Here is a 24471-nt window from a genome sequence, read left to right as displayed (position 1 = left end):
ATAATGAGGTTGATCCGCTCACACTGACTGGATGCTCCCGTTGAAGAAATAGAGAGCTGAGTTGAACCCTTGCTGCCTTAATTAACTGCATCTGTCTCTAACAGCGCAATTCTGTGGTGCATTTTTATACATTTATGTAGCTCAAAAAGGACAACGTGATCACCAGACTTTAGTCCCACTGTTAATGACATACAGCTTTGTGCTTCAGCTGCATGTGTGCAATGCATGCTGAGCATGTGTGTGTCTGTGTGAGTGCATGTTTGTGAACCACAAAGTGGATGGCTGAGTTTTCTCGTAAAGGCCAGCACAGATGTTATTTAGGTTTTTTCCCTTCAAACCAGTTGAGGTTTTTCGTTAGAAAGTCTCAAAAACAAACACTCACATTAACTGCAGTCTTGTTTACATAACCACCAAGGTACAGCTCAAGAAAAACAGCAGCCTCTTTCAGTGAGTTAGATGCTGATTCATGTTGTAAATTCTTTTGATTCTACAACACAAAGTAGCTGTACCATTATTCCCTCTCTGCCTCTTTCCTTCTTTCTTTCTCTTGACTCGCATTGAGAAAAACACACTCTACATTCACATAAGTTAAACTCAACATGCTAGAGCATTTTCGAACACACATTTTTTTTGTGCCGCTAAGCTAAAACTATTGGATTCATTGTGAATACATAATGAAATATTGTAAGATTTCAAATATTATCACATATAAAGGCCACTTTGAAGGCTGCAAATATATTTCAGAAATGTGTTCATATTATTTCTGAAATAGAACGATTAGAGAAAAAGGGCATAGTGAATACATCATGATAGTTAAAACTGCAAAATATCTAATTGCATGATATAATTGCAAACATTATTATACATAGAATATCGTTATAATCATAGCATTTTCAAGCTGCATATGTTTCTCCCACCATAAACACTAAACTAACACTATGTGGCAAAAATAGCATTGCAATTACTATTACAAAATTGTACATATTATCATGTGTCTGCCATTGTAATGGAGCATTTATTGATAGCAAGGTCACCCCATAATCTGCTGTGTTTGTCCATGAATTTAGACTACATGGCCGAACATAATCCATCCTAATAAAAACTTTCTTATGATCTTATCCCCCACATATATACATATATATATTTTTATATATATATATTATATCTCAGGCACTGTCAGAGAGGAAATTAAAGTGCTAACAGCCCGCAGGCCAAATGAGACAGCCCCTGAGGTTGATGGTGGAATATATTTGGTCGTCCCACCTGTCAATCAAATGATACTCGTTTCCTATTGGTCCTCCCTCTGATATTATCATTCCATCCTCTGCTGCTCCGCTCTGTTGGGCTCTCCGCTGTCCTCATCCGCCACTCCATATAGACCCCGCGGATCGTCACCCCGATCATTTCGTGCCTCGTTCGCAGCTACACAAGAGTGACATTTTTTGGCGTTTAAGATAATTTCCGCGCTAGTACACGGACTGTCCAAACCCGCGTCCCTTGGTTTCTTCGTTTTAGTCCGGAGTGGACCCCGCTGATGTCTCTACGTTCATGTCCTCCCGTAGGCTGTGCTGCGGAGGGATACTCCGGGTGAACCGACAATGTGGAGGCTGTTAAAATGTCTACTTGGAAAATGAAATGCCTACAATTTCTCGTACAATAAGAACACGGGGTCTACACAAGAGTTATGGTTTACGGTAGAGACGTCTTTTCAGTTTCGTGACGAAGACTAAAACGAGACGAGGCAGCGGCGGCGGAGGAGCGCTTCACATCGCCTTTCCTCATTTTCACCAAGCCCAGAGTCCGGACCACGGGGGAAGGATCCTATCCCTAACTTTGTTTTTCTCTCCAGCCGTACATTTCTCCCCGCTGGATGCCACATAACTGAATCCAGGTACACACACACACACGCACCAATACGCCTTCATATCAAGCATATGCGCGGCAAACAGAAGTTTTCCGGCGCGTTGTTACCGGAGTAATGATCAAGTTTTAAAGAGCATCGTTCAAGTTGTAGCGAGAGTCTCAGCCGGGAAAAGCGGGGTCTCGGTGTTCTCGGCCTGAGCCTGCCTGCAGTGTTACTACGGAGTATTACAAGCTAATGTGTGGTGGAAAAGACTTCTTTGTTCACTTCAGTGGGCTATAACCGTACGGCACATTAGCATATTGCCAGATCGAGTTGTCTCCCCCCGGGGTTTATCTGTCTGCGGCACTAATGTGGAGGTTTTCTAGGCGCAAATGCATGAACATCAGCCGTGAAACGTTATACGGACGTTGTTGATTTGTCTTAGCTAGCGCACAACATTCACGGCTGTGGCTCCAATGCTAATCTCTCCCACATGTTATCAAGATGTTAGGGCTTCGTCGAGATAGCTTAGGTCGCTGTAATCGCAATGTGTGAAGCATAAAATGGAGCGATGATAGTAAAATCCTAGTTTGAAGTGTTGATCGGGGGGTATTATTTTTTTTTACCCCCCCCCCCCCCCCTCCTCCTCCTCCACCTCCTCCTCCACCACCACCTCCTTCTCCTCCATCTCATCCACCAACCGCAAACAACCAAGAATGCAGCTAAAGCGTCTTTTACTCCGCCACGCACACTTTAAAATGCATTAAGAACATTTCCGCAAAGGTATTTTCGACATTTATCCCTGTTTTGTCGCGTTTTGGCCACTCAACTGAAACTTTGCTGGGCCGAGTCTTTGTGTTCATCACTGGCCCATTCTCCTGCTCGACGAGAGGGCAGGCAACAGGTTTTTATGTCCTTTTAAACATCCGACAGGGCAGGGTTTTACCCCGCAGATGAGCCATGAAAACACATGCTGCTGATAGCCCACACTGTCTGTGTGTTTTAACCCCAGGTAGGGGACGATGTGCGGCTGTTTGTGCCTATAAACTTTTCTCCAAACGGGCAGGCCGGAGGTGGGGGTGCTCAAGACAAGCGTATGCAACTTCCATTTGTTAGGAGGGGCTAAAACACTTATCCCCCATTTTGACCTCAGCTCAACGAGACACAGAAACTACTAGGTTTTGTGGTGCCAAGAGATTTTGGCTGGTTCGTGTCTAATAACACATTTCTCATTAGTCGTAAGTCTTTACTTGTGTAATTATTACCCGTTGCACCACTTTTTTTTTTTTTTTTTTTTTTTGCATGGCTCTTCCCGTTAGACTTGGCCTGTTAGTTGAATCCTTTCGTGCATTCAGAATCAGATAGTTGTTTTAAAGGGGGCCACTTTAGACAAATTGTTCTTGTTTTCTATTTAATTTTCGATCTATTTTTTATAAACAAGGAAGTGACACCAAACACAATATTTCCAAGAGTATCACTAATAGCAGCATGCCTGTAATGAATACAACATTGGCATGAAAATTACATTAAAGTGATGCGTAATAGACTTTATTTTACTTTTACTTTACTGATCCCCCATAGGGGGAAATTCACAATGCTTTTGTAGTTGCCACGAATAGCTCAAATTATTGACACTATTCAGCCTTTACTGCTTGTAGTGTGTTGTTTTAGACTGAAAGTAAATCTTCCGGTATCCCTTGAAGATGACCTCGAGTTATTATAGTCTCAACAGAGAAAGCATCTCAGTGGCATCTTCAAAATGTGCTTTTATGTCTACTTATCTACAGCCACGAATGATTTACATTGTATAAGATACTGTATGCTTGCTGTAGTGGTTATTTTGGCAAATAGTATTAAACTACTTGCAACAAAATGATAACAATAGAAAAAATATGAGAAACATGCTACAGTCCAATATATGATGCATAATTGGAGTAGCTGATGTTGATTGTTAATTTAAAGTTATAGATTGTAGTTTTGTTTATTAAACATTACTTTAATGGACTTTATGTCAGTGTTGGTGACAGATCTCTTCACCCAATGCTTTGATTTTTTTTACATTACACACAAAAATTGCAGTCCAAGTAATGGAAGCACTAGCAGTTCAGACACTCTTAATAAGTTGAATACATTTTTCTAACATTAGTAGATGTTTTTTAGCATTTGAGGTCAATTACCAGGGGAATTTAAAGAGACAGACAGGGTATGCATCATTCTTGATCACAGCAAAAGTCTCAAAAATAATGACATCATACTTCAAACTCAGGAAATCTGCATCAGTTTAGAGGAACAGTGGTCACAAGTAAACTGTTAGCAACACTAACTCAACAACACTTAATTGAATATCTGCTTGATAGCATCAAAAACTGCAGCCTCAACAATTAACTCAATTTTAATCAACACCTCTAACAACCAACAAAATCATAGCCTTATGATTTCCCCCAGCTGGTATTTACTTCCAGAGTTTTTGTTTTGTAGAGTCTCTGCTGTTTAACCCACCTCATGTAAAAGTGATATTTAATGAGACATTTTACACACATGGCCTGCATTTGCTTTGATTCAGGCTGGTTGTACAGTACATTGCCTTTTTGAGAGTCCACAAGGCCATGTTATGTTACCTTGTACGTTTTTCGAAAGAGCAGGTTGGTTTTTGAGGTAGAAGAAGCTGCCTGAGTCCTGGACCTGACTAGCGAGTGCAGAGTGGCCTGTGGCTGAACCCTGTCACTCATATAAGATGTGGCCTACCAGGGAATTTCTTAGAACTGGCTGGATTTTTCATTACTTGGTTAATACTCTGATGGTCTCGCAATAATGTGCTACTAGCATGGCAATACTTTTTTTTCTATGGCGGCGTTAGTAATTCAGGTTCAGCTGCATCATTGGTTGAAGGATTGACTGAGTCCAATGAAAAGCTGACTGTGTGGCACTGAAGGCTGTGTACTGTATGTTGGGCTCATGTCATTTAATTGACTCTTTAACTGTCGTATTGAGCACCGTGAATGCTTCTGAGTCATCTTCCTGAATCATTATGTACTGTTAAAAGCTGCCAGAAATCAATATTAGATTGACATTGACAGTCTAGACATTGTCTGAAGCTGTGTCCCCATATCTCAACAATAAAGCTGGTAAATAAAAGTTGTCAGAATCAACCATAACCAAAGATCAGGAATATTAACACATCAGCACCACTAGACACAACTTTACAATGGAAGAGGCAACAACACAGACAGGTTCAAACCAGTCTCCAGTTTAACTATATTATCTGTGCCACTTGGCCTACTTGTGAAAAGGAAGACACCTCTAATGTCCAGTTGCCCATTGCGTTATATAACTGCTCACCTGCACCTCTACTATAAACACAATAGACAAGAGTCAGTTCTGCCACTAGGTGTTTTGAGTGGACACTTGGGGCAATCACTGCAATGTTAGCCTGAATTTTCATTTCTGGTGAGAGTGGTTTAGATAATGTTTTAAACTGGACTTGTTCAAACGTGCGTCATTGCTTGTGTGGTTGCCCCATGTGTTCATGGCCGTTTCTTGGTGGCGGTGTGTCCTTATATCTCAGCAGATGGTGAGTAAAATGTTGTCATAAACGATGGGGACGATAAACGAAATAATGACAGTGAGACCCAATTTGTAATACGCCACTTTGGGATTATCTAGTTCTACTCCTGTCTGTGTGCCTGTGCTGGTCAGGATAATCAACCATCTTACAACCAGGCGAAATATACTCATATATTCTCCTTACCTCTGCTCGTAGTCGCTTGCTGAGACTGAAAGGGTCAAGTGGACAGCAGCAGAGAATGGCTGCAGTGGAGACAGACAAGGAACTCAACGACTTGCTGGATTTTAGTGCGGTAAGATCTCTCTAAAGATTGCTTGAATTAGTCGAGCATGCATCCTATACAGTTCATTCTGTGGTCACAGAATTTACAAATTACTTAAACCTTTATATTAAGTCCCTCACAGCTGTCAAGAAGGTCGAAATGTGAATGAATATCAGGGCAGGGTCTGGGTCTGAAGGACACGCAGCGCGATTACATCAGCCACCTTTTTACGAGAGTGTTGTTTTTGTGTCACTTTAATTTTAGCAGTCAAAGCTGGAACGTGTAGATTGCTTCACGTCCATTGTATCTGTCGGCCAAATAGAGTAGGATACAGGAGAGGATAGTTTGAATTACCACCTAATCAGCGTTTGCACAAGTGAAGAGGATACAGCTCAGCAAAGTCTTAGATGGACATGCTCTGGTTTGTTTACAGTTTCATCTCTCTCATTACAGATGTTTGAGCCTCCAGTTTCAAATGGCAAGAACCGGCCAACTACTCTCGCCAGCAGTCAGTTTGGAGGTTCAGGTAAGACAAAAACAAATGATTTGGTATTATGATTTTCTTCCTTTCTGACTTTCTGTTATTTTGCACGCCAAATAAAATAAATGTTCCCATTTTTGTCTTTGATTAAAAAAAGAAATATCAGTAAAACGTAATGACAAAAAAAGAAAATGTCACTTTCTCTACCGTTCTGTCTTCTCGCCTAAAGCTGGTGTTGAAATGTCGTCAGGGGTTTGTAATGCTTCCTAGTGCATCTCCTCATAGTAAAGCATGGCATTAATGGGCTGTGAGAGCTTCTTGTTGTCACCCACATTCATTCATGGTGTCTTGAATAGTTGCAGAAAAGGAAAAAGCTCCCGTTCTCCACTTCTTCTTATGAATTGTGTTTCAGATTATTAGAAAAACCCTCAGAAAGAGGTGATTTCATGTTATGTAGATCAAGCGTCATCTCCTCCACACTTCCTCATCCTCGCCTTGCAGGTGTTCCTTCCCTCACCTTCTCAGCTGTTGCCATTCAATCACTTTAGGACAAAGGCTGAGGGTGGGGGTTGATGGGAACAGCCCAATTAATCTCCTCTGCTTACCTTTTGACAAAGTGTATTTCCCTCTCCTGTATCTCCCACCCTACTTTTCTCTCTCACAAAACTAATTTTCACCTAGAGCTATTATCCCGTCTGGCCCTTACTGTCCGTTTTAAGACATACATACAGTTAACTATTCACAAAGAACCCCACACATGCTGAAGATTAGACTGTTTCCTTTATTTTGTGGCGTTTCTGAGCCCTTTTGTAATGATGTCATACACAAAAAGTGGTTGGCTTTTAAAAATGTCCCTCTATCCACCCCTATTTCTACTGTAGCAGATCCACTTGCCCTACACGAACCTTTCTCTGGCACCCTTGTAGCTCTAAAAGTGCAGTAGGTCTGTCAGCTAGCAATAGAAATGAAACAGGATACTGAAGCCAAGATGAAAGACAAGGCAAGCGATGGCAGGGTAGAGTATAGGGGGCTCTATTTCTTCTATTCACTTGAGGGCCACTTACATGTTCTTTTGTCACGGCAAGGTGTGTGCTTACAAAAGAGACACGTTGATGTTATCAATCCAACGGCTGCTCATAGCATTGTCCCTCAACCTTGAAATTATAACCCCCCCCCCTTCAAAAAATCCTTTGAGTATTGAACACTCGCTCTTGCTGGCTGTTAAAAGTGCTTTAAAAAAAAGTGTCGTATCCAGGAGGAAATGGCTAGTCTGGCTCTTTACAGAGTTCAAAAATACTCTAAAGTGTACTATTTAACAAGTTTTATCTTGCTTTTTTAATGTGTATATAACTTATAAACTACAGTTTGTGGTTTTAGGGGTGGTTACATACTGTAGCTGTTTCTTCCTGACAGTAGTTAAGAAATGTCACTATTTTCATCTCACTCTCACAAAGAAAGCACATTTCCCAAAATGTTTAACTATTAGCATAAGACCAAGCATTTCACCATAGATGTGCTGCCATATGATTAGTTACAAAGAACTTGACTTGATCAAACTGTGTTCCCGCTTTTTGTGAAGCAGCTGCCACGTGTTTTCCTTACAGAGTCTGTTGGGTGCCTTTTTTTTTTCCTCTGCCTTTTTTCTGTACGGTTAAGGTTTGGGATATGTGGAGGTTTAACATGTGTGGCTATGGGGAACCTCCCTTTTAGACCCTTCACTGGTGATAATATCTCTGCTCTGGTCTTATGTGCCTGTTTAGGCCCTTTCACTAGTCACTTAAAGTAATTTTCAGTGCACTTTCATTTTTTGGTCTCTGGAAACCGAGAATTCAAAATGTATTTTTAAACTTGCAGAAGAGGAGGAGTTTTAAGTTTGCATGAAATGTTCCATTTCATCAAACAGATGTGTTCGTGAATCACAAAGGATCAAAGATATCAAACTCATATGAAGATTTCTCTCACATGTAGACTGTTCAGAGTTTGAATACCTGGCCCTTATTGCTGTTGAAACGTATGTTATTTCACACAGTGCCAGATGGGGGTCACTCAGAGCTCTTTGTTAATGGGTTAGAGAGCACACTTGTATTTAAGAAGTCTCCGGTGACTCACAGGTTAAAACAGCCATGCTTGTGTTATTGTACATTGTTCAGTATTTCATTAACAGTGTTCACTCTCTTGGGATTTGATCTGACATCATGCTTTGTGTCTGTGTGACTCATTTTGCTAAGGGAAGGAAGAAGGTGTGTAGACAAAATGGCACAATCAGTTATAGGTGCCTGGGGCAGTGTTCCTGTAAAAAATAAGACATGTCTGCAAGTTTGGTCAATGTATGTGCTGGAGTTTTGCTCATGAAGCCCATGAGTCAGGCTGGCTGTCTGTTCCCAGTATCTCTTCCTGTGTAATTATAGACTAGCCATGCTTAAATGGGCGTTGCATGCTGGGAGGAGAAATGTACTGGGGTTCACCAGAGAATTCGTCAGATCTATCTCACCCTTTTCTTCATTTTTTCTTTTTCCAGTCCTGGTAGTCTGTCTGAGTAGTGGTTTTGGCACTTCTCATTGACACTAATGAAAATCCTTCATAAAATGTTGTTATACAAAATGTGATTTAATTTCATACCTCTGTAGAAATCTCGTTGATACATGATAATGATTCGAACCACAACAGCCGTATGATCCTTTTTATCAAGCACTCCCAGTTATGGAACACCAAAATGTGTGTGCGCATAAGACGATTGAGTGATGTGTTGAGAGGAAAAGCAACACAAGGAAAAACAAAATTAGTCAGAATCGAGGAAACTCTGAAGATAGTAGGGAAGAGGAAACAAGCTTATCCGATGCCAGTTCTCAAAGAAAAAACTATGTGTGCTCGTTTAGAGCATTTGTTTCAAAGATGTGTTTCATGTGTTAAACACGTGATAATAATTTGATGATGCTTGCATTTTAGGTAGGGGTGGGTAGTTGGGTACAGGCCATTTTTGTTGTTGCTTTCACCAAAGACAGATGTTGATGTATCATGTCTGCAGGTATGTAATTATGGAGTCTGTGGTCTTTGTCTTTTATGTTGTCTTCCTTTAACTTCACCGAACTAAATGGGAAAATTAAATTAAAAAGCTGGTCTTAAAAAACAACAACAACACCATTGTGCCCATATTGGAAGTAAAGGGTCATGTTCTGTGGTAAAATATTTACTTTTCAAGGAGAGTAAGGAGGCATTGATGACCCAAAGAGGACAGAAGCTCAAGAGAAAGCAACTTAAAGACTCAAGAAAACAACTTGAAGTGGGTGTTAGATTCTTTTGTGAAATGAAGGCATCAAATGGGTTTTCAAAGTCAGACCAAAGCAACATATTTGCTAAGTCGGCAATGCTGAAGTGGTGTCCTGTGAATACTAGAGCCTATTGTTCATTTTAATGATATCTGTCAGGTAGTCGCTCAGACAAGGTAACATCACTGTAGTGACATGTTACATATAAACCCACATTAGGTTTTACTGTCAGGTTGAAACCACAATAGATTTGTTCCAGCGTGAAAACACACTGTACATTGACCAGAATAAAATGAACCCTTGTATAATCTAAATTTTTAGTGTTAAACCTCATTTAATAGAGTTGTCAGGATTTGTGGAAACAATTTTGAAAGCCCACTGAAATGTCCAACCAGTTTAAGTGAGTCTACTCAGATTTGTTCATCTGCTTATCGTCTGCTTAAAATGTGCACTAATTTATATTAGTTGAAATTACTCTTTAACACTTATCTTATGTCCATACTTCCTTATCTTAAACATGCTCCCATAATTCCATTCCTACAAGTGTGAATATTCATGTCAAACCTCCCATTATTTCCTCCACACAATCCACTGATTCTGTCTGAATTCATAAATCTGTTCAATCTACACGTTGGTGCCAGGGAAAATGGTTTTCTGCTAAGTGTTACATACACCCTGCTATTTGTGGAACGAATGGCGACAGTTCACGTTTATTTTTCAAGTGCCTGACAATCCTCAGTCCTGCTAAAGAGGGGAAAATACCACATGTTCGTGTCTCGCTAATTAGCTTTCACTCTCCTTTTTTTCAGACTGTTCTGATATGCTACATGGTTCTGAATACACAGTGATAATGTAGGTGTGTGGCAGATGAAATGTGACCACTTCGTTACAGTAGACCCCAAAATCAGAGCTTGGTCCACTGGTCTGTAAACTGTACGTTTTATTTTGGAACAGACAGTTTGTTTGATGGCTTATTTGAATGTAGTGTTTATAACAGAGTAGGTAAAGTAGACTCCTTGCATGTACAGTTTCTGACTCACTTTTTTTGTCAGTTTCTCTGTCCAAAAAAACCGACTCATAATCCACATGTCAACAAAAGTGCACTGCTGTCACAAACACAAAATGTTGAATTGGAGCCTTTTCTTGTGCAGAGCTTGGATACTGAAGACGTAGAGCGGAAACAAATGGTTCATGCATTTTCTTTATTGTCTTTGATTGACGTGGAGAGTGACAGTCAGCCATAGAGAGGGGACAAGACATTGTCTCCTTCATCTCTTATTCTGCTGGTGTCGTGTGTATAGATCACAGTTGTCACGGCAATCTAGCAGCTCTCAGCGCTGTGGACCCATCATTCTGTTCTACTGCTGATCCTGTCATGATTCGAGCCCGCCTCCACCCCCCACCCCTCTCCCCTCTCCGCTTTTTAATTAGACAACAAAACAAAAATATGAATATTCATAGAGCTGAGCTTCATTAATATGCACAATTATGCAAATCAGAACACAATTAAGCCTCAGCTTTCCCCCAGAGATGCTGTGTTGCAGTGCAAGAGGAGATTGAGAGAAAGGGGACGGGCAGGAATTTCTGCTTCACCAATCTTTAAAATCACTCCTTTCAAACACATTCACCTCTCTGAAAGCTGCAGTGCTCCGGCCGTGGATAACGTGTGTCAGCTATGTAAGATTGAGACCACGCGTCTGTGTTAAGGCAAAGGTGTAGGCCAAATGTGAGAGAATAGATGGGCGATGAGTGACTGTTGCCATGGAAAATGTAAAGGAGTGGAGTGGGAGAATGAAGAATGTCGAGGATGATTCTGGGAGCCTCATACTGGGTGTTAATTATTCAAACTTCCTACAGCTCATATCCACGCTATGTGACAGCGCTGTCACTATGCTGTCTCTGTGTGAGCTGTGAAGTGACGCTCTTCAATGGAGGTTACTTTGAGAAGCCTGAAAAACCTGCATCAAAGCAGGTCAACTTCATCATTCTCTGAAGTTAGACTTAGTTTTGCAAAGCTTAAGCATAAATCCCTGTTCAGAATGTGTCTTCCTTTTTGTGGTTAATAGGCCTAACCCAGCTCTTTGTCTTCCAGGTATGGATGAGAGGTCCAGTCCCTGGGGGCCAGGACAACAGAGCAGTCCATCTTTCAACCAGGGAAGGGTACAGTATATCCTCACTGTCTACAATGAATCTGGCCGCGTAGATGTTGTCATATTGAGCTTAACAGCATAAGTTTGGGTGATCAAGTAATTTATACCCCTTTTCAACCTGCATTTGATAACTGACACACCAGCAGTCTGATCACAGGAAGATGTCACCTGGTTTCACACCCTCAGTTAAATAAACTTGACTGCTAAAACCAGGCAGAGATTGTGGGAGTTAGGTAGAAATCAAGATGGAGAGCATAAGTAATGATCTAAGAACAACAGCATTAACATACTCGTATGTTTCCATCTACTACTGTTATGTGAATATCAGGTTTTGGGCTCATCATGATTAAGTGGGGCTAATTCGCCATTCTGGTACCATCAAACCACTGCAAAAGAAGAGGGCACAACTAGATGATGTAATTAACAGAGCGCATGTAGCTGCTAGAATCCCATATATTCACCTTTTCATCAGAAAACTGAGCCTAAAAACTAGGTCTGATACAGGGTCTCTGAGTCAAAGTTCTTTTTTTACACAGATGCCATGGTGTGAAAGGGATGGTAATAATGGGCTTAATTTACTTTTATTTATTCATTTTTACATCTTTAATGCCTCTGGTGTCTTTCCCACAGGGCTATGGAGAAGAAGGCCTTTACAATGAGCAGGAGGGTATTGCCTCTGCCCCCATATTTGGATCGGGGATTGTTGGTAAGAAGTTTTGAGTTGAGCTAAGCTGTTGAAGACACCACAACTTTCACATTATATATATATTTTTTTTCAAACCAAAGAGAATCAGAGATGTTTGGGACCAATACATCTAATAATAGGACTCAATGATAGAAGAATGTGCAAGTTTATATCAATGTAGTGTGTGACTGAGCCAAAACAATGAGCTGTTTGTTCAAGAGAGCAGTCCTTCACAGGTTAGACACTAATGTTCCACTTTAGAGCAAACCATATTTATTCTTAGATGGCAATGGATGAAGGGAGCAGGGTAATCAGGGAGGATGTGGAGGAGGGGTTTGTTTGTATGTTGCAGTTTGTGTGTTCAGGGCAGGAGGGGGTTGGGGAGATGTAAAGGGCACCCATGCACAAACAAGGCTCTCTCTTGGGACTACAGTGGCCTATAGCTCTTTTCTGTTTAACTGTCAGGGGAGGGGACAGAGGTTGGGCAGAATTGCCCCTGAACCATTTATAATGGGCCAATTTGTTGTTGTTTTGCTGTCCACAGCCATAAATACCACACATCATCATATACAACCACACAGCAGATGGGAGGCACCCAAATGGAGAAAGGGGAATGGCCAGATTGTGATTTAATATTGACATAAAAGCCCAATTTTCCCAATAATGACCTGATTTTATATTCCTCTCCCCTAGCAGGGAAGCCTGAGAGAGGACCATACTCGTCATTTGCAACACAGGTAAATCAGTCAGAAAGAGAGGTGTTCTGCTGCAGTAACCCCCCGTTTTTTTCTGAATTTACTCCTATATTTATTTGTTACCTGTGTTTTTACACTACATGAGCTTATGCTTTCTTTTGTACTGTTTTTAGCAGGGCTTTATGCCCAGTGAGATACCCATGCCCAGTCCCAATGCCCTCTCCCCACCTGGCCTGAAGTCCGACTCCCAGTTTTACTCTTATGAGGGAAGCAACCCTCGCAGGAGACCCTCACAGGACCCCCTTGGTGAGATTGTAAAGGATTGTTTCAAGCACCGTGTAGAACACAGATGTCGTTTCAGAAAGTTTTCTTTGTTCTGATATATATTTAATTCTGTGTGTATTATCACTTCTCCCATTGTGGTTTTAAGAGGTGTTTTAGAAATCTCACTTCCACTTAGTTAGAGAATGAAATCAGTCTAAGAATAACATCAAACTAGAATACCTTTTAATGAGGCATTAATGAGTAGTCACAAGACAGATGGATAGATTAGATTGGATAGGTTCAGCAGGACTTCAGAAGGAAGGCGTTTGCATAAATGAAACCTTCCATTGGTAGTTGTATAGTCACTTCTGCAATAAGTTAGGATCTTTGTGTGTGCAAGCATGCTTATGTGATTTCACTGTCTTCCGCCCTTCAGAGTCACAGCCAAAAAAGATCAGGAAGGTGCCCCCTGGCCTGCCCTCCTCGGTGAGTATTTAGCATCCAGATATGCTGCAACACTGAACTATATGTCAGCCCTTGCAGTCGTTCCATGGGAGCCTGTGTTTTCCTGTTTTCCGCCCATTTTCACATTCCATTTGGCATCTTAAGCCTCTCCTTGGCTTGCAAAGCAGTAAAATATCTGCAATTCAGGACATCCAGCTCTTACAGCTGTGTATCTGCAGTGAAAAAAAGGGAAAAGGGGGGGAAGCCACTCATTCACCCAGTCACTCATTTGCAGCATGTATTTATAGTGTGTTGTATTTGAAGGCCCTTTACTCTATGGCCACATTTCTTCCCCTCTGCCAAGAATACTCGTTGGATCGCTGAAGGGAATTCATACTGGGGTTTGATGGTTCTTACTCCACCTCATTTTTTCCCTCCCACTCTCACTCTCTGGGCACCCTATTTCCTCCTCTTCTCTGGTTCTTCCTTTCTCTCCCCCCTCCGCTCCCTCTCTACCCCCCTCCTGCCACCTCCCTCTCCTTCCCGCCACCTCCCTCCCCTTTCTCTCTCCCTCCCCCATCCCTCTATCCCAGCTGCCAGTGGAGTTGGCTGCCGTCCAGGATTCGGCAGATGGTTCAGTAATTAGGAGTGCATCTCTTCGTTCCCTCTTCTCCTCTCCCCTCTTTTTCCTCTCCCTTTTCCCTCCGTTTAATCAAATTACAGAAGAAAACTTCAGTCCATTTGGATTTGAGTTTTGCAGACACAGTTTGATACTTGATTTTCGTCAAGAATAGTCTTGATTGAGATGATATGGTGGTTCAGAACATTGGTTCCTTCATGCCCATTATAGCATGTACCAAATCCAACCACACATCCCATTGTGTGGTCACATCTCACCACGTTAAAGACTGAATTATGTTTTTGTAAGCCATTCTCAGTGTGTTTCTGTTTAACGGGATAATATGTAAAAGCCCTACAGAGATGGGAGACACAGCCCCATAAAATCACTGACACTGCACATTCAATACAAAACGCTCAGCGCTCCAGTCTGCAGAGATGTTGCAACTGTCTGTTTATTGAATTAAGTAGTAAAACCGGATTGTAAAAATAGATTCAAGCCTGGGAAGGAACACATATTTTAAGAGCTTTGTTTAACCAGGTATTTAATGATCTTATTTCTGTAGTTTGAAACCTTACCAAGTCCAGATGCTATTTTTATAGGGAAAATTTCATATATAGTATGCACTATGTGCCGTTCATGCAACAAGTAAGAAACACCATATAGCTTGTTTGCAGTTACATAGTGATTTGTGACAAAGTTTTCAAGGCTGGGCCGAACAGTTTAACTCCTTTTTTTGTGTTTCTTCTGTAGGTTTATGCATCAGCCTCAGGAGAGGATTTTAACAGGGACAATGCCGGCTACCCCGTCTCCAAGGCAGGAAATGTCTACCCACCACCATTTTACATGCAAGGTCAGTTTTTCTACACAACCCTGCTTGTTTATTGTGTTGAAAAGTTCAGTCTGAGACACTTGCACACCTACAGAGATTATAATGACCTGGAATATTCTTTTATAGCCAATATGGTTGTCAATTTAGCTCCCCATAATATTATAATATGGAGGTCCAGATGAACCTAGGTGCTGCAGCCGTATATGCCAGTGAATAGCCTGTGGTGCCTGGGTGCTGAATAGTGCATCACAGTTGAATGAAGTCGTCACAGTAATGTGACATGTCTCATATGTGGCCATTGTTGTCTTCCCATCTCCTGTTGCTGGTTATATCTCGCCCTTCTTGCTCCCCCTTCCTCCGCTGGATGCCCCCTGACAGAAGGCCTCCACCCGCCCTCCAATCTATGGGACTCTGCCAGGTCGATGGTTCAGCCTGGTTATTCCACCATGCTGGGCAACTCCCCCCATCTGAGCCAGCACGGCCCCTTCACTGCCATCAACCCCCAAGACAGACCGGTGAGCTCTGCCTTTTCACTTTGGACTTGTTTGTCTATGAAGGCATAATGAGGTCTTTGACACTTTTTGACTAATGCATCATTGAGGGCCTCTGTCTGGTTGCACATTTAAATAATTGGATTTCTTTTCTTCCAAGAAACGGCAACCACTGCCCCTCTCTCCCCAAAACTACCCCCTGCATGGCAGTGAGGTGAACGGGGCTCATCCCGCTGGCTTCCACTCTGGCTCCAGCAGCTTCGGAGTCCCCAGCCACACACCCCCTATCGCTGGCACCGACACCATCATGGGTAAAGCCTTTTAATGTGTGCCCTTTGGTTGGTTAAAAGTGCTCTCTATGTTTTCACTCAATATTGTTGCATAGCAGGATCGTTATTGAGCATAGGATCTAATAAATACACACTTTTTTCCCCCCAAAAGCCAATCGAGCAGTACCTGGAAGTTCAGGTGATGAGATAGGAAAAGCCCTGGCATCTGTAAGTAGTAATAAAATACATATTTATAGGCAAAGTGTTATATATTGTCATCTTTCTGTTGCACAATACATGTAAAGGAATAAGTTGCATTTCATTTAATTAAAAAGACAAACTTCTGTGTCCAGATCTATCCTTCAGACCCAAACAGTAACACCTTCCCTCCGTCCCCATCTACTCCCTCTGGCTCTCCCCAGGCTGTATCAGGTGAGAGAATAGCTCTAGTCATTTTTTCCTCAGGCCTCAAGGTCAGCTGGATGTTTTGTAGCTTTGTTTGTTCAATGCAGGGTCTTTCCTGTTGTGTAAGGGGGTGATAAAATCTTTTAAAAATGTGTTGTTTTCATTCTGACTAAGCCTGTATGGTTTTTTGTGACCTTAGCTCCATCTATTGGGTTAAAATGGAAATAAAGCATTATGTTAAAATTCTTTATTTTCTATAATTTTGTCTGGGAAACATATCTTAACATTCAGGTAATCGATTCAAAGGCTACTTGTGTTTTGTATTCTCTCTAGATATTTATTGAGATTTCTTTCATTTCTTTGAAAAAAAAAAAAAACAACCTTGCAGCAATATGGCTCAGACAGTGGAATTTTTATCTGTACGCACTGTAAGTGTAACTCGTGCTAGTCCATTCATTGCTTAACCTCCACTTGCTCTTTCAGACACACACGCAAACCCTTCCAAATATAGCTCATGAGAGAGGAAGGGAAAATACAGTAAAAATAAAAAGAGGGTGGGGTCACTTCTCCATTTGTCTCTGCACTGAGTTCATGAGTGAGTTCATCACACAATTCAATCAAATATCATCAAATATTGCTGCTAGCGTAAGGTGTGTGTCACATTAGTTTCACGTGGTAAAAATATACACAACACAATCTCATGTTCCTAATGTTCAACACGTAACGTGAGTATGATTTTTACAAACAATAAAAGCTTCCTTTGTGTTTGACGGTTGCCTCTTGAGCAGGTAGTTGGCTTTGATTGAGCATGCATCATTTATCAAATGTACCTGTGATCTTTTTCTAGGCTCTGCATCCCAGTGGACTCGGTCCTCTGGTCAGGCCACACCTTCACCCAACTTTGAAGGTGGAATTCAGTCCATGGTTAGTGAACATGCCTCTTTTTTATTTTTCATGTGAGAGACAGCCAAAGCCTGTTGTTGATTAGAGGCAAATCCAGGATGCTACAGTTATTCATACATCGCCTTCTGCCATCTCACGGCCCATTCTTCATTCTCTGTAGCAGAATAAAATGGAGGACCGTCTTGACGAAGCCATCAATGTTCTTCAGCGTCACGCCAGCGGACAAGGAGGAGCAGGCCTGGCTGAAATGCACAATCTGCTTTCATCTAGCTTAGGGTTACCTGCAGCCTTCACCAGTGCAGCACTTGGACTGACCAGTCGCCTACCTGGAGGACTGGTGAGATTAAGTGATAATAGTACAGTAATATTTAAAGTAAATAGAGAAAGAGACCAATATACTTCTTTTGTCACTCTTGTGCTAATATTATAATACGTTTCTACAAGGCAATTTAAACACTGATCATGTTAAAATGGTTTCCTATAGATGTCCAGTCACCACGAGGACTCTGGTCTGCCCTCCAGTGGAGGAGTTATGCATGGTCTCCACATCCCCACATCTGTCCGGCCCGGCGCTCAGTCTGAAGGTTTTACTGGTGAGTCTTTTGCTTGCTCTGGGCTCTTCTATTTATGCTTCGTGTCTGAGAGGGCAGAAATATTTAACCCTTAAGCAGCCTGCACTTAACTTGTTAATATTTTCTGGTTCTGTGTTGTGTCTTATTCAGCATCTTTGTTTCTCTGTGCAGGCCTGTCCAGTAGCCTAAATCGATCCAGTGATGTCAAACGAGAGGAGAAGGAAGATGATGAGAACTGCTCCGTGACCGACAAGTCAGAGGATGAGAAAAAAGACATGAAGAGTCACCTTCAATCAAGGTGTCTAAAACCTTTTTTTTCACGTAACATACTCATCCGTCAATGCATGAGATTTCATGACATAATTCTGCAGTTGCTTAAGGATAATATGGTTCAGGAAATGTTCTTTCAACCTTTTTACAGTCATTAGTTTCTTATTTAATTCAATAGATGAATGGTCACTAGTCTAGTAAGACTTACACAGACAATGATTCACTTTGGAAGGACATCAGTTGTGCCCTAGTTTTTTCTCGCATGGTAAGAGAGACTCCTCAGATATGAATATGTTCTTGTAAAATCTTCCACCTCATCACCACATTAAGTTGAGCAAGACCTCATTCAGTCATTTAAGCTGCACACCTTTAGTTGAATTTTTTAATCTGCTTTTACTGGGTTGTTAAAAGATTCATTGGCTGTTAAGTAGGATATCTCACTAGTTAGAGCTGTCCTTTACCTAAAAAAAAAAGTCCAAGTGGAAATGGAGGATTAAGGAGGAAACTACATAACCAAAAGAACAGTAATCGCTGAGTAAAAACTCCTCTTCTAAACCTGACATTCTCTTAGATAACAACATCTACATCAATTATAAAAGTTAATGAACAAAAATGCCACATAGCCAATGAATGAGAAAATCTGGTTTACGGAATTGAAAGGTTTTAGGTTTAAAGGAGTTTTACACTTCATGGATGGAACAAAATCACAGATGTAAGTACTGCTGCAGCCGTCAATCACACTATCTTATAAAAACTGACAAATGTGACCCACGTTTGTAGCAGTGTTTATCAAACCTTTCCTTATGACATAGTTTTGAAAGTTTGTTGCACACCATAATTGGGAAGTAATTTTCAGTGAACTGTACCCATACTGTTGTTTCCTTCCCTCCTCATCTACCATTGGCTCTTCGCTAGACTGGATGACGAGGATGACGAAGATTTGCCAGTGGAGATTAAGGTTGAGCGGGAGAAAGTGCGGAGGATGGCAAACAACACCCGCGAACGGCTACGTGTGCGGGACATCAACGAAGCTTTTAAGGAGCTGGGCCGCATGTGTCAGCTCCATCTGAGCTATGAGAAACCGCAGACCAAATTGATCGTGCTGCAACAGGCCGTTAACGTTATACTCAACCTGGAGCAGCAAGTTCGAGGTCAGTGGGTGTCCAGGGAGGAAGGAAGAGGAGGGGAAGGGCCTTTTTACAAAACACAGCTCCTACACGGCTTCACTTCTCAGCTCCTTACATGTCCCGCTAGCCATTTAAAATCTTAAAGTTACCCATGGTTCGTTTTACTCCACTTATGGTGGCAAACAAATCATACCTGCTTAATACTAATGAATTAAAGTATTATACTTCTTCTAGCCCATCCTAAAAGTGAAGGGCTAAGTGTGGGATAGGGAAATGAAGCTGTGTGACTGAAGCTGTTTTTAAGACATGCCCATTCTTCAGTTCATCTTCTAAGGTTTTCGTCCTCTGGTAACACATCCAGGACTTCTGTGTGTTCTGGTGCAGTATGTGTTGCCTTGTCTTATGATTGGCTGTCTGTCTCCACTGTCGAAATGCTTACACGTCTCTCTGCCTCACCCTTTGACTAGATTAACACATCTTTTCACGTGCTCATTTGCTGTTTCCACTGTTTCGCTTGTATTAAACTATGAAGTCATTTTGCTTTGAAATAACTTACTTCCGCATCATAATATACTTGTCCGTACACTGGGAACCCCAGGCTAGCATGAAAGCAGGGTTGCCTGTTGTTGTGTGTATTAACATGTGTTCAGCTTTGTTGCAGTGTCTCTGTGATGCATGTTCCAGCCTTTCAAGCATTAACCCTTTATTTTTGCCACCCTATTTTCAAGACAAACCTTTCCCTCTCTCCATTTGCGCCCCCGTCCTCTGTCATTTTCTTTTTACAGATGGCAACAGTGACCTTCTCTTCCTCACATTCAGATAAATACATCCCCCACTGCTGATGTATTTAACATGATGCCTTCAGTCTCTCCTCTTGGCTTTTTCTCTGTGGCTCTGTCGGCAGAGGGTTATGCTTCCTCTCTCTCCCTTTCTCTCTCCTTCCTCATTACTTCTCTCATTTTGCTGGACAGTCACCATATCCCCTCGACTTCCATTCTGGACCCCAATGACCAAAGAAAATCTTTGTTGGTTGGTTAGACCTCAGTGCAGGGAAGATCCATTAGATCTGGTCACTCAGGTCAACTGTTGCTATTGACCTCTAATATATTTATTCTTGGCTCATGTAGTGTCACGCTTGCTCAACCCACAAAACTTAAAGTTATGACTGAATGACAATATGTCTGTTCATTTTTACAAAGATGTACAATTTACCATTTACGTACTATAGATCTAATAAAACACTTGTTTTCACTGTCCACCCCTCCACTGGCTCTCCTGCAACACAGCCCCACTCCACTGGGATCTTCTTCCGCAATTCCGCTCATCTCGTCTTCGACCAAGAGCTTGACGTTAGCGTCATACATAGACGTACATGGAAGATCAAATATTTACCAGAATAGCACAACAATAGTATATATAGAGTAGATATAAAGTTGAACTCAGTATCATAGGTTTAAACCTGTATAACTGCAGTTTCAATGAGAACGTCAAGCCTAGGTTCAGCGAGGGTTGTGATTTGGGTTTGTTAACCAGCCCCTCCAACCCCCCCTTCTCCTCCTGGCTGCAGCGTTGTCTCTGTGACTGATGAAAACCTGACTGCCGAGGAGAAGGAGCAGAGGGAGCGTGAGCGCCGCCATGCTAACAACGCTAGGGAGAGGGTGCGTGTGCGAGACATTAACGAAGCCTTCAGAGAGCTGGGCAGGATGTGTCAGGTCCACCTGCAGAGCGACAAGGCCCAGACCAAGCTTGTCATCCTGCAACAGGCTGTCCAGGTCATAATCGGCCTGGAGAAGCAGGTGCGAGGTAGGTCAGCCAATGCAGAAAGGTCTGATCCACAGAAACAACCAACCACCTCCTCTTGTAGCTTTCTCTTTGCTATTTGCCTGTATCACTTAAAAAATGACGAGAACACAGAGAAGAAAGAGAGAATCTTTGAGGAACTATATCCCTGCTTTTCTGCCAAACACCTGCAGTTGTCATCCTACTTGTCATTTTCCTGTCTTGCTTTTCCCCTTTTCTGTTTTCCCTCTGTCTATTTTTACCTTTTTATATGTTCAAAACTCTGCTTTAATGCCGTAACAGATTTGAGTTCAAAGCTCTATGAGATAATCTCCTTGCTGTTTTTAATCGATGTATATGTCCTTTTTTCAAAGAGCGTAATTTGAACCCAAAGGCTGCCTGCCTCAAGCGGAGAGAAGAGGAGAAAGTTTCAGGCGTGGACCCCCAGATGCAGCTTGGCGGGGGTCACCCTGGTCTCGGAGGAGATGGACATATGTAACTCTCAGGTCTGCAAGATAATAGAGATCCATGTTCTTGTTGCTTATCTTTAGCTTATTTTGTGGCGAGATATTCACAAATGTTTCTCCTTTCTCTTCCAGTTCCTGTTGATTGTACAGCCCTCAGAACATGTGGCCTTAATCTATCATTGTCATGCATCTCAGTGTGTGTTAATCAACTTTTGGAAAGCGCACACACACACAGACACACACACAGACACACACACAGACACACACACAGACACACACACAGACACACACAGACACACACAGACACACACACACACACACACACACACACACACACACACACACACACACACCTTCAATACTGACAAGGCAGGCGGCCACATTCCTGACGATGAATACAAACGTAACAAGCACACTCTTACAGAAAGAGGAGAAAATGATTAATCTTTACATGACAATACTTTGAACCGAGGACACTGGCTTGGAAACGGTGGAAATTGGACATAAGGACGTTCTTATGATCATGTTTTTGTAAGACATTTTGAAAAATTGCTTTACAAGTTGGGAGCAAAACTTGTTTGGATCAAATAAAACTTTTGGATCAATTGCTCATGTGAGCAGAGTTAGGATTTGTATCGTTGGATAATTATTGGCATTCCCATCTGAATAGAAGGTCTTACATTGTTCACAAGCAAAGAGGGACACCCTGGCTTATATCTTATGATTGAACAAAACCTGATGAAGCATGTGCCTGGAAGAGGTCTAATGCACAGTGTTTGGTTAAGTTAAAAATAGCCATCTTCACTATCCTTCCTCTCATGTGATGACTGACATACACGTGTGGGTTTGGAGAGATCTAGCCACTGACTGGCCAATCAGAGAGCTGACTTCTCTTTTTGATATGCTGGCCGGATTTTTAAATTTCTAGGTTTGGCTGTAGAGGTGCCACAGTTACCGACTCACGCATGTGGTGGGTTGTTTCTTGTTTGTTTCTAACTGTGGGTCCCTGATGCTGACCTTTTAAGTCTTGTACACCACTTTTTGTCCGGGCCATGCAAGCGGACTAGAGAGACTGCCGGAGAGACGCCGACACGACAAACACGAGCAAAGACTCGCAAATCCATGACCTGCAGCGATTCCTTCTGTGAGGCTGCCGTGGGACTCGAGCGTACATAAGGATGACGTCCTTACTGCTCGCATCCTTCACCATCAGGAAGTCGCTCTCAGCCGTGTGGTCAGTTTGAATCCTCTGCCAGCGTCACATCAGCTGGTCAAATCACACCTAAAGACACTGTCGCAGCACGGTGAACTCACTTAACACAAGTCTCAGAGCAATTTGTATTGTGGTAAATGACATATTGCAAGAAGACAGACATAATTGAGTATTGAAAGGGATCATGAGTGTTACCGCTACCTTGTGGAGAATCTACTCAAATCGCCATTGACTGACTTGTGGTTGTTGCTCCGTGTTGAGCATTTGGTGTTTTTGTTTTCTTTTTCCCCATTTTGAACAATTGCAAAGCCTGTTGTAAGGATCTTCCTTTTGTAGAATTGATATATCATTGTTTGATTTTCTTGTTTTTTACTTTGTAAGATAGTTGTATGAGTTTTGCTTTGTTTTTTATCATTTGGAATGCTCTTTCTTTTTTGTTTACATTGTTTAAATGTAAGACGACTCAATTTAGATTCCAGGAACAAAGTGAGGTGTTTCCTTTTCTGCCAGGTGCTTAGAAATGTTAGAAATAACAAAAATATCTGGCTGTAACATCACATGTTGTGATATTGCTCTTTTGTTGTTATAAAATGCCTGTTTCAACACAAACCTGTCAGGCCAGTTGTAATTGGATTCTGGTGTTTTGGACAGTTTTTCTTAAAATGAAACACAATTTTTTTTGTTCTGCACACCCCCCTCTCCTCTCCCTGATGTCTAGCTCTCCGGCGAGCTTGTTATTAGTTTGAGGAAGGGGCAGCAGGGGCGGTCTGCACAATCTGCAACATAATTCACAGTTTCATTATGATATGAAGCATAAAATGAATCAAAAAGGGTGGCCTTAGTCATTTTCCTGACTTTGGGAGTTTTGATAATGGTTACTCACCAGTGCCTGAATACTTCCCTGCTACATGGTGGATGATGTTGCATTTGAGGATTTCTAGGTTGTACCTTTTTATAATACAGATGTATAAAACATATATACTTCAGTAACATCAGACAACATCTAAATGAAGAGTCACACTCACTGATGCTGACTGCTTCAGTGTCTGTGCCATTAAATGTAAGATGACTAAAAACACGGTCTGCAATTTTGATGCTGAAAACTGTACTTAAAATTTCTCATATGAACTGATTTTGTTAAATATAATTTTCTCCTTGACTGGCATGTGCATTGATATGTATGTACAGCTGTATGATACGTCCTCATCAGCTTTATCATTGTAAGCTGATACTGATATGTAACAGTATTTGGTTTACCTCTACCTGTCATTTTGTCACAAATCTTGCCCTATGGACTAGCCCCAAACATTATTTTTCTTTGTCAGTTACACTAGCCTTCCTGCAGAAAAACGTGGTGTTGTAATATGAAAAATCGCTACTGAAGACCTTTATTTCTTAACATGAAACATGTCTGCGGTATCCAAGTATCAGAACAAGCACCTGATATACTTTGTTGATCCTTTCTGTCCTCCACAGCAGATGATCTGCCACAGATCTCTCTGTCTTCACTCATGTTTGAGGACAACATTTATGTCGGCTATGTCCTCAAAGTGCCTCCAGTTTCCTATTTTTTATATATAAAGTAGATATTGAGAACTGTTGTGTATATAACAGTAATGTAGCAATAAATGTGCCATTTTTAATAACAAAACCCACGATTATCCAATGTCTTTTTTAAATTCATAAATCCCAAAACACAGAATTGTATTTTCCTTTCTGCAATTGTCGAATTTTTCGATATTTTATTTGTGAAATAACGTGATTTGTCCACTACGTGGCAGAAATGAGTTGTGCTACCTTTTCCCACTGTCCGTAAAGTGCCCTGCACTCGGTTCGATACACTCAGCAGCTTCATTGTGTTTTTGTAGA

At 41.6% G+C, this 24471-nt stretch overlaps 1 protein-coding gene across 6 annotated transcripts; it reads left to right on the top strand.

The window, feature by feature from the left end:
* Positions 1–1456: 1456 nt before the first annotated feature.
* Positions 1457–24253, top strand: tcf3a (transcription factor 3a). 6 transcript variants are annotated; one of them, XM_070844357.1, is made up of 20 exons: positions 1457–1891; positions 5604–5700; positions 6124–6196; positions 11510–11577; positions 12198–12273; positions 12946–12989; positions 13121–13253; positions 13648–13697; positions 15028–15127; positions 15485–15621; positions 15758–15908; positions 16039–16094; positions 16220–16298; positions 17119–17195; positions 17335–17511; positions 17659–17767; positions 17918–18044; positions 20711–20946; positions 21297–21428; positions 21522–24253. In XM_070844357.1, the coding sequence occupies exons 2-19, from the start codon at positions 5647–5649 to the stop codon at positions 21419–21421; spliced, it is 1872 nt and encodes a 623-aa protein (XP_070700458.1). In that variant the 5' UTR covers positions 1457–1891; positions 5604–5646; the 3' UTR covers positions 21422–21428; positions 21522–24253. The 6 variants fall into 6 exon arrangements, with proteins under 6 accessions (XP_070700458.1, XP_070700462.1, XP_070700459.1 ...); XM_070844361.1 differs by lacking the exon at positions 20711–20946 and adding an exon at positions 18932–19167 and having other exon boundaries at positions 1461–1891; positions 17338–17511; XM_070844358.1 differs by lacking the exon at positions 20711–20946 and adding an exon at positions 18932–19167 and having other exon boundaries at positions 1462–1891; positions 12949–12989.
* Positions 24254–24471: the final 218 nt, after the last annotated feature.

This window comes from Pempheris klunzingeri, chromosome 15, assembly GCF_042242105.1.
Source record: "Pempheris klunzingeri isolate RE-2024b chromosome 15, fPemKlu1.hap1, whole genome shotgun sequence".
In the NCBI taxonomy this organism is placed as follows: Eukaryota; Metazoa; Chordata; class Actinopteri; order Acropomatiformes; family Pempheridae; genus Pempheris; species Pempheris klunzingeri.
This window is presented reverse-complemented; position numbering and strand designations above follow the sequence as displayed.